Raw genomic sequence first — 17,598 nt, 5'->3', positions numbered from 1 at the left:
GAAATAACTTGCGTAGAGCAAAACTTTAGAGGAAGATCAAAACGTGAAGAGGTCAAAAATATTTTTTTCAACGTCAATTTTATTTACAACAATAAAAATCGATAGATCAAACAAAAAGAAAATAGGTCTAAAAATACTAAATATGAAACTCTAATACAAAAATGAACCAAATTATTTTTTATTGTCGAATCCTAGTGAATTGCTTTGTTTTTAGGTTGTATCGTTTATCAGTGTATTTGTCCATTTGATTAGCAACTTCTGGATCCCATGGCATATTCTTGTCAGGACGAGTGTAATCAAATGTCTGAAAAATGCCGATTTTAAGTCAGCACTGAAACTTTAAAAATTACCTGATCATCATAATCGAACCATTCTTTTTTCGGTTGGAACTGTCGAAGTAGACGTTTCTGTCTCAGAGAGAGAACTTCACCACCTGATCCTGGGAATGCAGTGATTCCACCATGATACATGTGAGTGTCTTCAGGATGGAAACGTGCAGCATGCTCCATAATCGAGACGTTTTTCGGTTTGTTCTCATCGCGAGCCATTCTATAATTTATTTTAATTAATAATTCAATAAGCATCTTTAAACAAAAACTAACTCTGTATATTTTGTTACATTTTTGACAGGCGTCTGATAAAATTCGACGACGTCTGCCACTGTTTCCAAATGAAGAAGTTTTCCATTGGTTGGCCAATGTTCGATGGATTTTCCCAGCCTGTTCAACAACTCGAACTTTACAGAGTTATCTCCTTCCACAAATTTGTACTGATCCACGTTTTCAGACTTTACTCCAGCACTTCTTAGACATGATGACGCTGCTTCAAGTACTTGGTTTTTGACATCAACGCCGGGAACATAGTTTTGCGTGTATTTGAGAAAACCTCTGGCCCGGATGGCATCCGTGTCGATACGGCTCATCGTCAACAGATCATCGTCAAATTCAGTGACAGAATCAGCTGAAGCAGTAACTTGTGTGGATTCTCTAGCACGGATGCTGGGAAGCGTCTTGCGAAGGCTCTCCTGTTCTTCCAGTGTCAGCTGCTTTACTGCTTCCTTTTCCCCGGATTTTCCAAACATTCCTTTCAACAAGTTACCTTGCGATCGGACAAGCCTCGGAAAACTCCTGTGCATCTTTTGGCAGTTCTAAATTTTTTCTTTTAAGCTTTTTCTTTTCTCTTTAATCAGAAATATAAAAAATCAGATAAAAACTGGAATAAAATACATTTCAAATATTGTACCTTTTGTAAATCGCACTCCATTCATTTTAAAAGGAAAACAAATCAACAAGCAAAAACACGCGGTATTCTCGAATATTAAATTGAAAACGGGGGCATATAAAAACGGTAGGCAGAAGCAACAGAAAGTGTATCAAATTCCATCAAAAATAAGAATGAAGGGGACGAAAAAAAACGAGATACGATTGTGTTGAAGCACTCGATTAAAAGCTGAAAAAGGGAGAATAAAGTTGAAGATCTTTTAACAGTCTGGCGAACAATTTGATTAGCATGGTCGGTTATCTTGAGCACGGGCACGTGGAGCTGCCTTGATGATATCGTCGACGCGAAGAATTTGTTCCGTGGCTTCAGCGGCGGAAGAAACCATGCACAACTTCACATTGTAAGACTCAATAACGCCCAATTTCGTAACATCAGCAACCTCTCCTTTCTCGATGTCTGAAAGATAATTTTGTATAATGGTTAGATTTCCAAATGAACAAACCGATTCCCATATTGTGACGTCCATTGGCGTGCTCTGCACGGAGTCTTGTGACAAGTTCAGCCGAGTCAAGTCCAGCATTGTCGCAAATGATGGTTGGCAATTGAGCAAGGGCTCTTCCGAAGGCTTCAACGGCAAGGGCTTCCTTACCCGCAACCTTTTGAGCTTCGACGGCGATGGCTGAACTCATCAAAATTTCGCTCGCTCCAGCTCCGGCAACAGTCTTTGATTCTTTCACGTGAGTAACGAGAACACAAAGGGCATCATGGAGGGATCTTTCGGACTCATCAAGAATCTGCTGAGTTGCTCCACGAAGAACGACTGAGCAAGCTTCACCCAATTTGACTCCCGAGAACCGAAGAAGTCTATCTTCTCCAATCATAATCTCTTCAATCAGATCACAAGATCCGAATTGAGCAGTTTGTGGTGAATCAAATGTGGAAACAATTTCTCCTCCGAGAACAAGAGCAAGCCTCTCGATTCCTTCAAAATCGGCGTGTTCAATAGCCATAACCTTAGCATCGGCAAAAAGTTGCTCTGGGTAGTTGTAGATCAACTGACGGTTGATGAAGACATTACAGTTATGGGCCAGAATTTTGTCAACTTTTTCTTTCATCTTCAATTTCTCAGCAGCTTCGAGTTCAGCAACCTTGGCAACACCATCTACTCTCACTCTTGATCCGAAAACTTTCACTTTGTCAGTGTCCATTGGTGTGTTGGCAATGAGAATCTTTGCTTTCTCAACTCTTCTTGGTTGGAACATTCCAGGGAGTTTTTCGAGAAGGAAACCCTCGTCGAGATAAGATTCATTCATGGATCCTCCGAGCTTCTTGATAATTTGAATGGCATCCAAATTTCCAGATCCCTTGAGTCTCAAAACTGCATCAACGGCGAGTTGAGCAAAGTGCTCTTTGTGTTGACTGAGAATCTTAGATCCAAGAGTAGTACGGGCAATCTTCAAAAGATCATCACGAATATTATCTCCGGATTCAATGCTGGACTTTTTCAAGGATTCTTGAGCAATCCCGAGAGCACGTCTATATCCAGAAATGATCGTCTGTGGATGAATACGTTGATTGACAAGTTTCTCGGCTTCTTTGAGGAGCTCTGCGGCCAGGACAGTTACTGAAGTAGTACCATCTCCAACTTCGTGATCCTGTGTCATTGACATATCTGAAAGATGCAAAACGTTTGTAAAAGTAAAAACAAAATTCAGTGAATGAGCACTTACCAACAAGAACCTTAGCAGCTGGATTGTCAACACCGATTGACTTCAGGATCGTTGCTCCATCGTTGGTAACTTTGATTCCTCCTGCGCTTTCTGGGTTTCCACTGATGAGAATTTTGTCCTAAAATTAATATTTAATTTTGATTAACAATCAAAACGCTCTTACCATTCCCTTTGGTCCAAGAGTAGACTTGACAAGATCTCCGATGGCGATTGCACCCACGAATGAGCTGAGACGAGCGCTCTCTCCTCGTTCCTCTTGAGCATTGTCCTTTAAAATTTGGACTGGAAGCATCTTGCTGAAATACGAAACATGAAAAAAAAACCCAGAAAGTTTGAATGTACAATTAATCCAAGAACGTCTAAAATAAACATTTGTGTGAATGATAGATTTAAAAAACGCCTAATTCAATGGCCTATAGTGCATGAGGAAGGTGAGTTTTATGATTTCACAAAGAAATATAAAATTGGAAAATTTTTAACATTGTAAAACGGTAATCAAAATGTGAAAACGAATTGAAATCTCCAGAAATTCATAGAAAACTGAGGGAAAATCCTTCTCGAAACTCAAAATATTTAAATGTCCAATGGGGCGCGTCTGCTGAACGGCCAGCGAATTTCTCGGCCACCAGTTAGAATAATATTTTTAATGGTCTGCACCCGTCTAAAATTAAACTCGTGTGTTTGGAATGGTTCGAACTCTCATTGAAATTATGAAACTTAGTAATTTTTATGTTGTTCCCTTACGAAGAAAAACTCTGTAATTTTGCGAAGTTTGAGTGGGTCTCGCCACGATCTCAGTCATGTTGGTCGCTACAGGTGCCAAATTTTACAGATCTGTTCAATTCTTGTAGAAAATGAATTATATAAAATTTCAAATTCTAAAGTGCTCAGAGAAAGCCAGGGTTTATCATAAAACATTTAGCTCCTATGTCAAATTTCCACGAACGGTCGATATCAGTTCAGAAACCATAGTCTATCGCAAGATTTTATGGTTTGATAACTTTTAGGATTTCTTATCGAATACAACAGTAAACACAGGCACGTGTAGTAGACAGGCTTCTCCGTTCCAGCTTGAGCCCATTAACACTGCTCTGGAAATCTTGGAAACTACGGCTTCTGATGGTTTGACTATAGTTTCTCTATGAAAATTGCACTTTGCTGAAGTCTGCTTTTGAAGTTGGTCATGGATTTCATTATGTCCTTCAGGAAAAAAATTATGACAGTGGTAACCGTTTCTTTTTTTTCTTGGTCTCGTAGTTTTTGTAGACAAGACCTTTTTCTAAAAAAAAGTTACACATCGAGAAAAGGCTGACAATATGGTCACATACACACACACACATACAGACACTGACTTCTTCATCACAAAACAATGATAAGTTAGAAGAGAACATTGAAGAAATGGAGACGCTAAACGCATACCTTTAGTTGGACCGCATCTCTCGCGCAACAGTTTCTTTATTCTTCAACATTCAATCATTTTTTAACAACAATGCGGTCAATACCGCTTTGTCAGCTGTTACTTCTATTAACTATATTATCAATTGATGGTTAGTGGATCCAGAAATGTATCAGCCTACGTGGAAGAACTTGTTCATTGTATTTCGTAGTTGACCACAAACCAATTCACAAAGTCAATACCACAGTCTCGAAACCATTGATTTTCAGCTCGACCTTCTGATCATTTTCTTTCTTTCTCAAAAACCGAATTGTGTGCTGCAGAACCACATCTTAAAGTGTGTCAGCCGAGTAAGTTCAAATTAGGAATTTCCTGTTCAAAACCGCTTTTTATCCGAATGAACAATACGAATGTGATAATGAAATGTGACGTAATTGAAACAACGGAAACGAATTTGTAGCCTCTGCAATCTATGATAGTTATTGCAAATTAGAAAAGCTGGATTTGTAGCTTAATTGAATACAATTTCTATTTCAAACCTAGAATAAATACAATGTTAACAAATCTTTTTGGCTTTCTGCATTGGAATATTATTGTTAATTTTATTCAGATAGCCGTGCTCAAAGCTCTAAAATCATAAATGGAGATGGCCTAACTGCCGAAAGATTAGAGCAACTTTCAAAACATTCCAATAAAGGATTTATTGAAGAAGAAGCTAATTCTGGTAGATCATCAGCTGCATCAAATGTGGATGATCCATTCGAAGATGTTGCAACTAGGTAAGTTTACCTTATAGGTATATAAATTTTTCCGATAGACCCAAATCCATGATGATATATCTCAAAAATTTCTTTAAAAATTTATGTATGTAGTTTTATAGTATCCAAAAGCAGGGTTGAAACAGTTCTGAAAGTTAATTGTTGAAAATCTGAACTGCCATAAAATGTTTTTAAAAAATTGGTAACTTTAAACATTATTAAACAACTATGGTCGTCATTATTTTCTAGTTCCAATCAAAAAACTAGGAACGCAATTGCAAAAACTGCTACTGAATCTCATGCGTTTAAATTTTGAATTGCAAGTTTCCTTGAGTATCTCTGAAGTTTGATTCCAGAGCTCCTCCGTCATCCAATGAATACGAGGAGGAAAGGTATTCACACAGAAAACATAAACATCATCATCGAAAATCTCATCGTGGTCATCACTATGGATCCCCATACCAACAATATTATCAACAACAACAACATCATGATCCATTGACATATCGTGTTTATCCTGGACTTCATCCAAAGGATGGAAGATATTGTTCTGATATGAAAGGAATGTTCGCCTACACATGTGCACCCAGCAAACCACTAAGAATTGATCTTGTCGAGTTTTGCAAAGTGAGTTCATTGAATACTCAAGATGTTTTCCATCATGTTTTTTTTCTCAATTGAATTTTTTACTTTACAATACTTTAGTATATGCAAAACTATGTAGGTTAGTAATTACAGTTATTACTAAAAGTCTCAAACGACTCATTTTCAGGATTACGCTGCATTTTGCAATGTACCGAATTTCCATAGACTACCAGGACCACGTATGGGACCTCCATTAACCGATAAGGGTGTTGGACACGTCGACGTCAATGGTCATTTCGGTTTCGGAGTTGGAGCTGTTCCTGGTCTTGAAGTTGGAGTAGGATGGGGTGTTGATGTTGGACCAATTCCTGGAATGGGAGAAAGTGTTGGAGTTGGAGTTGGTCTTGATTTGGGAATTATGGGATCTAAGACACCAGAAGCATTCCGTCGTGGACAAGATGATCCAAATGCAAAGGGAGGAGGTATTGTTGGAATTAATGGCGGAGTTGGAGTGAAAGCACCTGGAACTGGAGATGGAGTTGGAGTTGGTACAGGTCTTGGAGTCGGAAAGTGATTGAAGAACGTGATGAAAAAGAAGATATTGATAATGATAAACTTTGTTTTCTGATCTCTTGTATTCATAAACAACAAACTTTAAATTGGAATTTTACGAATGATTGTATCAAAGCTATACATTTCAGCAGTAATAAAATTAATTTGATTGTGAGAATTATCACTTTTCCTAATGTAAGCTAAAAGTATAGTTGGGCGATTGAAGACATGCAGTAACCAATACTACAAGTTGTGCAGAAATAATTGTTCCAATTCATAATTTTATTAGAGAAATGATCACGTAGAATCATTCCATAGTTCCTACCCCCAGTCGTCTTGTACAGAATCAAATTTATCAAAAACTGAAAGAAATGAAGAAAACTATCATTTATTTATGATCACTTACTCGCATTGTCAAAAATTACAAAGAAAAAGAACTGATGAAAGAAAAAAAATAATTATGTCGAATCATTGTTTTGAAAGGGATTCGTGGTTGGAGCATTTGAAGATGGTGAAGCTGGAGTTGTGGCTTCTGGAATTGGTGGAAGACCAAGGAAGTCATCAGAATGATCAGGTGAATGACATGATAGGATTGTTGGAAGTGACGATTTACGACGAACAACCGGATCGGAGAATCCTCGGGAAAGGCGAGGAGTTGATGGGAAGAATTGTCTGCAAAAATGAGTGATGATGTCACAGAGTTTAATATATTTGTTGTAAGATTTCCCATCTATCATTTTCTAATCATATAAACAACAGTTGCTTTGGTTAAGCCTAATCTTTTCAGCCTACGTAAGCTAAAACCACAAAAATAAGGAACTTCATTTCAGAAAAATGAACAATATCAGATTCCAAGGTTCTAAGTTCGAGAAAGTTGGATTTTGATCACGAAACAGCTGAAAACTGGCTTAACAAAAACAACTGTTTTTAAAAAACAAAAATATTTATATAGATTATTGTGTGCTCTCAAAATCTAGAATCGTCCATTTTAATTTAAGATACTTCGAAGCTTTAAAAAATTTAGAAAATTCTTACCTCAATGTTTTTGGAGACAAAAATGGGTTATTCGTGAGCGAGAAGCTGCGCATCTTGGCTGCACTCAATTTCTCTTGCTCATAAGTTGCATAAGGAGATCGTTCTGATGTGGTCGAGCTGCTGCTGCTAGTTGGCTCCTGGAAATCGACATTTTAGTCGGGAAAGGTAAACTTGCGGAAATTCCGGTTAATTTCAATTTCATAATTTTGAAAGTGTATTCAAATTAATTGCCCCGTCTATACTTTTGCCTCCGTTAAGAGACAAAAGTGACGTGATTTCTCAATAGCCATCACTTTCCCTGCCTTCTTCATGCAAATTGATAATGAAGTTTTTCAATTCTCTCCCACTTTGTCATTGATGTTTCTTTGTAAACAATCTTTCATTATCTATTGAAAAAACAAGGAACTATATGACAATAACCAGTCAAAATTGATCATCAGTCTCATATTTGTGACCAAGCATCCGCACAATTGTGGGACTAGTGAAAGTCGAATCAAAAATCGAGATATTTTGCAAAAGCGGGATGGTGGTCCGTGTTGTTTTTCTCAAAAAATTTCCCCGAAAACAATAGGCTAGAGAATATAATAATTCTTGATCATCAGACTCTTCAAAAAACAAGAGAAAAATTCCTTGTTTTAAATGGGGCCATATGAGACCATAAAATTGTTCAAAGGATTGGGTACAAGAGCACTGAAAAATTGTTTTGATCCAGAAGAGAATGTGTGTTTCTCCTTCCTTGTTTTCTTAGAATTTTAAAATTTAATTGAAAAAATCTATCTGCAAAATGAGATTTTTTCATTTTCTCCAAACTTTGCTCCCACAACACTTATCAATTTCTAGTTTGATTTCTTGCATTCGACCTTCAAATTTCAATGCTTTTAATGTGGATCTAGTTTCCTATTTTCCATCAATTTCCACCCCATTTCCTATTCCACTTTTTTTTTGAAATAAAAAAACAAAAAACAAGACAGTGGAAAAAATCTTATTTTTTATTCATTTTTTCTTGTTTTTTTTGTTTTATTCTCGTAAAACATTTCTCAGTCAAGTTTTTTGTTCAACTGAAAATGACACAATTGTTATTGCCTATATCATCATCATTTTATTCCTCTTACCTGAATATCTTCCTCTTCGGATTCGGTGATGTCATCAAATGAATTAAATGTTCGAATACGGTCATCTCGTCGCTTTATTTGAGTTGGAGGACGGGGCTCCGATGCGAATCGATGGGAGGATGTAGATGTGGATGTGGTAGCTGTCATAGCTGAAAAATAGCTAAAAATGAAATGACAAAAAATGAGGTAGAAAGATGAGAAATCGAGTGGGAGGAGGACGGTTATCAGGCAACGAAAATGGGCGGGGCGACTGAAAATGATAAGGACAATGATGCTGATATCAGCCAGAAAAATGAAGGGTTCAAGGAGACAATAAGAAGCAAAAAGGCCTCCGGAGAAGAACGAAGAATGAAGGATTAATCGAGACACGGAGCTGACGCGTAGGGAGAGCCTGTGACTTGAAAACATCTGATAGAGAAGAGAGACTTAGACATAGAGACAGAAAGAGTACGAGTTTCGAACGGAGGGAGCTCAAGTCGGCTAGAATGGAGCAAAAGAACAGTTGTCTCTTGGGGGAAAACGAGAACGGGAGCCGAGGAAATTTGGACGAAAATGGAGAGTCTAGTGCAAGTTCAATTTTGCCACATGGACCACCTTTGGATTGAAAGGGCACTCAGAAGGGCAGTAACGACATAGTAAGAAATGGAAAGAAGAAAGTACGTAGAGGATGTCATAAATATCTGAACTTATTGCGTGTTGAGAGTTCAAAAGAACATTCTAGTTTTTAAAGCAAAACGTTTGAACATTTGTATCGCAAAGCTTTTGAAAATAAAAAACACAAAATACTGATTCCGCTAGCATTCCTCAAAGTTAAACACCGTCATCTAAAAGGACATCTTACGCAATTTGCAAAAATATGTGTAGAATAACAAAAAACGCAAGATTTCATCAGAGATTTGGCCGTATTGTAAATATCCAAAGGAAGTTCGCACCGAATAATATTGCGGCGAAATATTGCGAAATTGACACTATATAGGTGACGATTTATAGCAAAAATAAGTAAAATGTTTTTGAATACAGGAAGTTATGTGTTGCATCACCTTATAAGTTCTTTACTGATATGTTTTGGAACACATATTTTCAGAAGACTTTTTATCTAAAAAATTTTTTGACGAGAATTTAACAATATTAAATCAGAATATATATGTATTTGTTTATCCAGACAAGCCCCTAAATCAGATATTCTGTAAAAGGAAGTTTTCTTGTCGAGAATTGGAGATAGACTTCTTGTTTTGAAGACATGCACCTATAGCCATCAGCTGTATAACTAAGCCAATAATGCCCAAATTTGTTAGTCTGCGAGTAATAGTCTAAAGAACTTAACTAAAAACACTATCGATCCGTATACAAATATATTATGAAAAAAAAACGCTGTGCGCCTCAAAATCATTAGGAATTCAGTCTGGGAGCCCAATCTGGGAGATGTGCGAAAAGAAAGAGAGTGAGAGGGAATTGAATTGGGTAAAAGGATTTGTATCTCCAGGATGGACACTGACCACTCAGTATACATATAGAAATGGAGAAGCTCTTCGTCTGAGTAAGCACACTCTTGAAAAGGTTGCGAAGGGCACCACGACGAGAAATGAATAATGACATGGAGAGGTAGCTCAAGTCGTTTGGAATTATGTCACATGAGCTATTTAGATATTATTCACCGAGCATACCGAGATATTTAGAGTTGAGATCTCTATATATAAATTTCAGCTGCTAACATAAAACATATCGTCAGAATTTTAAGTGAAAATATTTTTCTAGTTTTTTTTAAAGACGTACATACATTTCAATTTTGAAAAATTCAGAAAATTCAGAAATTGAAAATTTTATCCGATTATATTTTTCAATCGGAAACACTGGTAGTAAATGCCATTTTATAAAAAAAGATGAGTCACACAAACAATGAGTATGCATGACTAATCTATAATTAAATGATTTCATGTAAAAATGCGAATAAAAACTAAAAATGAAAGTCTGAAACTATGCCACTTTTCATTCTTTTGATTCAATTCACTCATCACAGAACCTCCGCGAGAAAATAAATTTCGCAAGTGCAAATAAAAAAAGTTGCGAAAAAACGAGCAATCTGAGTGTGTGAGGGTGGGAAAGAGAGCCCGTCTTGAGGACAGAAGGAGTTTCCCCGAGAAGTTGGTGAGTCATCGCAGCGAGACCTAAATTTGGGAGAAAAAGACAAAGGTTACCCTAACTGGCACGATATGAGGACATGTCTAATGCATAGGTAGAGAGGGAAAAATGGTTGAAGTATTGAAAAATAGTTGGCTTTGACGGTATGGTTAACCACAGATTGGGATATAAACAATAATTTGAATTCAAAAAATATTTCTCAATATGTTTTCTAGAATCATGTAAAATTGGGATGATTTTTGCATTAGATCTTTTATGAAAATTGAAGAGCAATAAAGTACGAAAAAGATACAAGTGAAAGTGAATACGAAAATAATATTTCCCAGACCAATTTGAATTCATAAAAATCTATTTATAGTGTCGTAAAGTGCACAGATGTCTATATTAAACATTCTGCAACGCCTACCAGAGTGCACAATATTTCAATATAGTTCAACACATCTTTTTCGAGCAATTTTTCAAATATAAAAATTGAAAAACGACCGGAAAGGTTGTTCAAACAAAAGTGTGTCTGCATCGTCTCCAAAGGTTTCTTGTTTGAGTTTGAAAACGGAAATATGTAAGTAGAGAAGAAGCGGATGAGAAAATGAAACGAGGAAATTAAAATTTCAAGAGATGGGAAGGTCTTGTGAGCATACGGAGAAGTGACATTTACTATACGAAGACATCCTTCGAAAACGACACAGGAGAGCAATCCCCGTGTGACTTGGTGAATCCCGAAGAACTTTAAAATCAAAGAACCAATGAACATTTGAAATAATGTTCAACTTTCTAATGTGGTTTTCAAGTGAGACGGTAATTTTGTAATTTTCAAATGAAACGCCAGCGTAGTTTGTAGTGGGAATTGATAAATAATTGTACGATTTAGAAACCAAGACAATTGTAGTTTGGAGGATAAATATACATATTGTCAGTGCAACAAGAGATCAAAAGTTTCACTTTTTAATAGCACGTAGATTGTTTTTTATTATGTAACTCAAATCATATGGGCCTTTTCGAGTAACATAATCAACGAATAACTAGAAAAATGAGAAAACAGAAAATATTTTATCAAATTCTAATAAATGTTTTGCTTGATTCTCTAACATTTTCAGTCGAATTAACTGCATATCAAAAACTTATAAATATGGAAATTACTGTTTCTTTATGAATATGAATGCATATTCAATGAGAAGATTTGAATAATGTAATTGATTATGCAAAAGTAACTGATCACTTCTAAATCCACAATATTTCTTTTCTCAATTCAATTTCTAGTCTATAGCTCTATCCGTGTGACCTACTCTTTAAGATCAAAAAATCAAAAATCATTGTGACCAGAGCCTGAGGCGCCGGAAAATTACAAGTGAACATTATTTTTTGTGTGTGAGTGATTGAGAATAACTAGGTAACACTGAACCAGTCCTATACGAAAAACCAATAAAAATCGAGAAGACTCGTTCTATTAGATTTCATTTTTCTTTTTGTTCTAAATTACTCATTGTGGGTACCAGGGTACGAGGATACAAAACATTTTAATATTCCTAACAAAAAAGGAACACGAAGTAACAAAAAACAAGATGTTGAACAAGATGACAAGATGAAAAACAAGATGTACAGAAAGTATGTATTTGACATGTTTTTCTCTACTCTTATAAGCCCTCACCAACAGCTTGAAATGAAAAAAAGAACAGGAGGGAGCTTTTATTCTCAAAAAAAAGAAGGCACGAGGAAGGAAAAAAGAACAAACAAATTTTTGAGAAGGAGCTGTAATTATGGAAAGAGCGTTGGAATATTTGACAAGCCAGTATAGAGTTTCCGGTTTTTCTTCACTCAGCTCTCTTTACTTTTCAAAATGAAAAACATGTTTGCTTTTTTTAAGACAAAGATAATGAAGAAAGAAGAGCAAAGTAAGCTATTTATTTTGATAGTACTGTACATAGATAATGAGAAGGGCCTTGTCAAATATTATGTTTCCTAGGAGCACAAAGATTTCAAATTGGAGGGTTATGGTTTTTTTTGCGAGTGCAGTTGAAATGAATCCAATAAATAAGATTTAGAGATTTAGTAAGATTTCCAATAAGATTTAATTAAACAAAGACAAAATACAAATTAACCTGATTGATACGTTTCTCTAGTGTTTGGTGAAACTGATAAAAACTATTTGAAATATAAAGCTCGTAGAATAACGATAGGTGAAAACGGCGTAGTTCTCACTTGTTGAGTAAAAAACTACAAAATGTTTTAAGTTTTACTAGGAAGGTTAGCTGCTACGCTATAGAATTGACCGCAATATTTTTTGATTTTCTATTTTCGTAGCCGCCTTTAAATTTTGTTTTTTCTTTTTGAAATCAAAATAGCAATTCTCAATTAAAAAACAATACAATTGTAGTTTTTAGTCACACATATAGAGCTATTTTCTGTGTTTTTAGACATGATACTGTCCAACAAAGTACGATTCGTATTGTAATCAGAAAATGGAAGAATCACGTCATGTGTTGCACGATAAGTTGAAAGAGTTATTGGATTATTCGATTAGGCGATTAGGAACCGGAAACTTTTGGTAAATTCCAAAGATTCAAAGATTCAGAAAAAGAAGGAAGCGGGAGACTAATGGGTTTGAAAATGGCTGCAAAATGAAGGTCAGGGACAAACATTGAGTCTTTTAAGGAAAAATAAATAAAACAAATATTGATGCTGATTTTCAAAGAAACAAAGTTCAAACGATTAAAATTCTTTCAGTTGTTTTCCTGACATTTGATTTCTGAAAAACCAATGAAATCAAAGATTTATTAAACAGGAACCTTCGAAAAACTTGTTCTAAATTAGGTAGATGCAGTTATTATCAGGTTATCATATCACAATGTTTTGACTTTTCGATCAAAAACTTTCTCTATTTCCTATAATATAGTCTTATCATTAAAAATAAGAATTTTTCTCTTACACAATCACTACAATCACTGATACCAAAAACGTACGAATATAAAATTTTTCGAATGTTGAACTCGTGCTTATGTACGATTTTTTTTGTTTTGCTTTTTTGGTTTTTTCATGATCTTGCAATAAACTTTTTCAGTACAACAGCGGGGAACAATGTTTATGAATTTTCCGATTTTGCATCCTATTTTTGCATTTTTGTACTTAAATTTCAAACATCTATTTCTCTGGAAAATATGGAAAAACATGAACAATACCTCGAATTAACTTTGACTTCTAACTACGGTAGTTTGATCATTGAGTTTGTAACCAAATATAAGGTAGGTTACACAACATGAACAAATTCTAATTGGACACATTTGGGGGTTAAGCGGAAAATTGGAAGATGTAGTGAATGTGATGAGGAAACATCGTATTAGCTAGATAATGAGATGGGGATTTTGAGTATAGAATTTAAATTTTTTTAAAGCCTATGTGCAATAAAAATAGGTTTTATGAATTAATTCGAATCGGGGAAAAGTTGCCAAGGAAACAATTTAGTTATTAAAATGTAGTTTCAGTTTTGGCTTTTGATATTTTAAAGCAAAGATCTCACGAGGAATTAAGACGCAGATAACAAATATGTGGCTTCAAGGAATTCTAGATTATGATATCTTCAATATTTTCAGCAATATAAATCGGATTATTTGAGTCAAAAGAAAAAGGAAAATAAATTCACATCATATTGTTTTTCCTAATCATCAGTTCATCTGAAAGCTTATCTCAAATTTTGTGGGAAAAAACTGAAAACTAGAAATACAAAAAATCTGTTACATCTGACTCGTTGAGTAAGGTGACCCAAAAAAGCACGTGATAAAGTTAATCCGAATGGGTTATCAGAAACTAGTTTTTTGTCACTATTTTACTGTAAAAAACTCATGATGTGAGTGACGTTGCTCAAAAATAGTTTGGCTCTAATTGTACTGCACCCTTCTTGCGATTTAGTTTAGTTTTCGAAAATTTTTTAATAATCCTTTTCAGAGTCTAATACAAAAAATGATAAACTACACATTCGAAAATGAAATTTCAAGACGTTGAGTTAACTGATTTCTTTGCTAGAAAAAGTTTCAGTGTACTCAAAGATGAGCACTGCTTTTTGAACAGTAGAATTTTTTTCTAACATTTGAGTATTTGCAATGACAAGTGAGCAAACTTTGGAAAACCAGAATTATTCGTCCCAAATACATTCATACAGAAACGTCAAGTATTTCCTTATGAAACGAAAAGTTGATTGGCCTTTTCTTCATCTCTATACTCCCGGAAATAAAAACGCCTTTAATTCCTGAAAAGCTCTTTCTTTAATAAAGGGCGTTTTTTTCGCTTCCAATTTTTTCGGGGGAAGCTGTAAAAAGTAAAAGCATGCTGTAGAAGAGAATGGGAGGTTGTTCGAGTGTAAAAAACATGACCAATATGATGAAAGGGGCTAATTGCGTTGAAAAGGAGAAAACGGGAAATTGGACTTGATTGGTAGGAGAAGAGAGGATGCATTCACACCAAAAATCTTCAAGCCGATTGGCAGAAAAGACTTTTTCAGCAAACTTTTGAAGAGTAGAGATAGATAAAAGTATATCTAACTCTGAAGTCCTAGCCAGCAAATGCCACAAGCCACAGCTCTATGCTAGACACTGCCAACTTTCTGTCGCACTTATTCTTCAATCTGCCAATTTTCTCCAGAAAAAATAACAAAATGATTTTAAAAAAACTGTGACTCTTTGTTAATTATACCTACAAATTAGTTTTGATATTTTCAAAATATAATACCGATAATATGAACTTACTGTTCCAAAATTCTGTTATAAAAATTGTAGAACTTCGCTTTTATATTTCCATGATTCTACTAGACATTGAAAACCCACTGATGATCCAAAACGAATACCTACCAGTTGAACAAGAAAGCAAATTTAAAATAAAAGGAAGTATCTCTATCTCTTTTTTAATCAACAAGAATCAAAACTGACGTTATCAACGCGCTTCTGTGAAAATTAAATTCATCAAATTAAAACAAGATTTGATAAATGGGAGGTTGAGGGGAGATAGAGAGGACAATGGACAGGGAAAGTGATATACCAACGGAGGGATTTATGAACTTTTTCGAGATGAGATGGCCACTGAGCAAATAGTACAACTATGTCATCAACACATGTCATTTTATGGGTCAATTGCAAAGATCCAAACAACTTTTTTTATGTTTGCAAGACAGTTTCTCATTTTTCTGTGTACCAAAACGTGCAATTTTTGGATTTTTCGTGCGCAAGTCTAAAAGAGAAACATGTGCCATGATGAAAAAATAATGTTATTGCCAATTGTGTTGGGAAAATAATATTGACACGTAAAAGTTAGAATAGCATTCCAGGATTGTTGAACTTGAAACCGTCAGTTGTTTGAATTATAACAGTTTTTAGCTTCTCAATAGAATGTTAGGCCACTGGAAAAGTTTCTCAACACTTCTGTCAAAATCTTTGCCAACAATATAATGCATAAAAGATGTGTTCTTCTTTTGCAAAAAAGGAAACCAGTTTGATCAGAAAGATAGAAATCGAACCGACAAAGTTTTTTGGTATAATTGACACCCTAATAATAAAGTCATAAATCTTTGAAAAGTTGATTGGTTCTTATCGAATAAAATTGGAACTTTGATTGGCAGAAAACCTTATCAACGAAAAAATTATAATCAACTTGATTTATTTCTATTTTGGACTGACACTTTTCCGGGAAAAACTTGAGCCAGAAAATTGTTCTTGAAAACAGAAATCAAAAATAGTAGACGTATATTTTCTGGAAATTTGAAAATTAAATGTACAAAATATCCGAAAACATCGTGCACCCGTGTTTTTATAGTACCCGTTGAAGGGAGACTGTGCACCAGAAAGTCCTTGAAAACTGGCTGTGTCAGGCCAAAGTTCGGAGAGAATTCATGTTTGAAATATCATATACTGTCTGAGCGGGATACCAGAGACTAATCGCAAACTTAAGATTCTGGTGCAACGCGTACTTGAATTCCCTCGTTTAAAAATTTTGGGAATTATTTTTGTTTGAATTAAAAAATTTTAAATTGTTTCTCTTACTTTTAATTAAAAGTTCCATATATATATATATATAGGTTCGAGTGCCAGGTAGGCACTATAAAAAATGTGAGAAAATGAGACATTCGCCTGAAAACATTTCTACCGAATAAGTTTTTCCACTGACTAAAATAATGCAGGAGCAGGTTATATAAAAGAATCAGAATATTTTGAAGGAGTACGGTAAGTGTATGTTCAGAAAAAGACCAAAAGTCGCCAATGCTCTTACCATAGGGTTTTCGAAAAACATAGAATATCACATACCTTGCCGTTTGGCATCGGAAAGGAACTAAATATGAATAAATATGAGAAAAATGACACGAAATGGACATTACGAAAAACCTTTTGAATCGTTTACATTTTTAATAATGGGAAACGGAATAAGTCGGATTATCGCAAAAAAGAGAAATGGTTAGAGAAAAAAAGACTAACGGTTTGAACTCATATTTACTTACTTTTTGATTTTCCTTCCCAATTTACATAACATAATAGCTTGCGTATTTCTGTTGCGTGCTATATTTATAGTTTTGTGACCAAAAACTGTGTTTGTTTGTCTCGTCTCGAAAATCAAAAGAGTTGCTGACCAATAACTCATGACTTTTCAAATGAGTTTAGAAATCATACGAATAGGTAATTGTAGCAGTCGATAGACTGGGTTCCCACGCAAAGAGCAGAAAACAGAAAGAAATTTGGATATTGGGGATTTTCATTTGAAAACATAAAGTAGCATTATGTATTATGTAATTCAATATTACGTACTGAAATATCTATCTCGCGGAGACCTAAAAGTGAGAATTTGAAATGTAATGAGAAAAATTACAAAACATATAGGAAAATTTATGAACAGGGATTCTGGAGAAGCCCGACCGGGTGGATAGTATTTGCTCAAAAAATTTTTACGCTAATTTCTATTCAACAAACTCATTAGTTCAAAATCAAGATTGTTACATATTCAAAAACTAATATAGATTATTCTATTTTTGGTTTTCCTTTGTTTATTGCAACGCATTTCCTCCTAAAAACTTGTAACCTAGACTGGATTATTCCGGGTTC

General features: G+C 35.0%; 4 protein-coding genes and 2 non-coding genes across 6 annotated transcripts; 2 read left to right on the top strand and 4 right to left on the bottom strand.

The window, feature by feature from the left end:
* Positions 1-64: 64 nt before the first annotated feature.
* Positions 65-1,147, bottom strand: mrpl-50 (Large ribosomal subunit protein mL50). The gene is made up of 3 exons (NM_063498.7): positions 603-1,147; positions 351-549; positions 65-304 (listed from the first exon to the last, which is right to left on the bottom strand). The coding sequence occupies exons 1-3, from the start codon at positions 1,133-1,135 to the stop codon at positions 179-181; spliced, it is 858 nt and encodes a 285-aa protein (NP_495899.1). The 5' UTR covers positions 1,136-1,147; the 3' UTR covers positions 65-178.
* Positions 1,148-1,172: 25 nt separating this feature from the next.
* Positions 1,173-3,247, bottom strand: cct-2 (T-complex protein 1 subunit beta). Its single transcript, NM_171985.8, has 4 exons — positions 3,115-3,247; positions 2,952-3,069; positions 1,724-2,893; positions 1,173-1,677 (listed from the first exon to the last, which is right to left on the bottom strand). Exons 1-4 carry the CDS (start codon positions 3,241-3,243, stop codon positions 1,505-1,507), a joined length of 1,590 nt encoding a protein of 529 aa, NP_741031.1. The 5' UTR covers positions 3,244-3,247; the 3' UTR covers positions 1,173-1,504.
* A 1,065-nt stretch (positions 3,248-4,312) lies between these two features.
* VT21B10L.1 lies at positions 4,313-4,456 on the bottom strand. Its single transcript, NR_051482.1, has one exon. It is a non-coding gene; the product is annotated as an Unclassified non-coding RNA VT21B10L.1 (non-coding RNA).
* Positions 4,437-6,416, top strand: B0457.2 (Glycine-rich protein). The gene is made up of 5 exons (NM_063496.6): positions 4,437-4,498; positions 4,617-4,697; positions 4,958-5,126; positions 5,462-5,732; positions 5,878-6,416. Exons 1-5 carry the CDS (start codon positions 4,441-4,443, stop codon positions 6,262-6,264), a joined length of 966 nt encoding a protein of 321 aa, NP_495897.2. The 5' UTR covers positions 4,437-4,440; the 3' UTR covers positions 6,265-6,416.
* A 203-nt stretch (positions 6,417-6,619) lies between these two features.
* Positions 6,620-8,565, bottom strand: B0457.6 (uncharacterized protein). Its single transcript, NM_001026727.3, has 3 exons — positions 8,390-8,565; positions 7,278-7,414; positions 6,620-6,914 (listed from the first exon to the last, which is right to left on the bottom strand). Exons 1-3 carry the CDS (start codon positions 8,534-8,536, stop codon positions 6,701-6,703), a joined length of 498 nt encoding a protein of 165 aa, NP_001021898.1. The 5' UTR covers positions 8,537-8,565; the 3' UTR covers positions 6,620-6,700.
* A 6,742-nt stretch (positions 8,566-15,307) lies between these two features.
* 21ur-14377 lies at positions 15,308-15,328 on the top strand. Its single transcript, NR_051481.1, has one exon.
* The last annotated feature ends 2,270 nt before the right edge of the window (positions 15,329-17,598 follow it).

Source organism: Caenorhabditis elegans, chromosome II (genome assembly GCF_000002985.6).
Source record: "Caenorhabditis elegans chromosome II".
Taxonomy (NCBI): Eukaryota; Metazoa; Nematoda; class Chromadorea; order Rhabditida; family Rhabditidae; genus Caenorhabditis; species Caenorhabditis elegans.
Note: the sequence above shows the minus strand (reverse complement) of the source record. Positions and strands in the feature narration are given on the sequence as shown.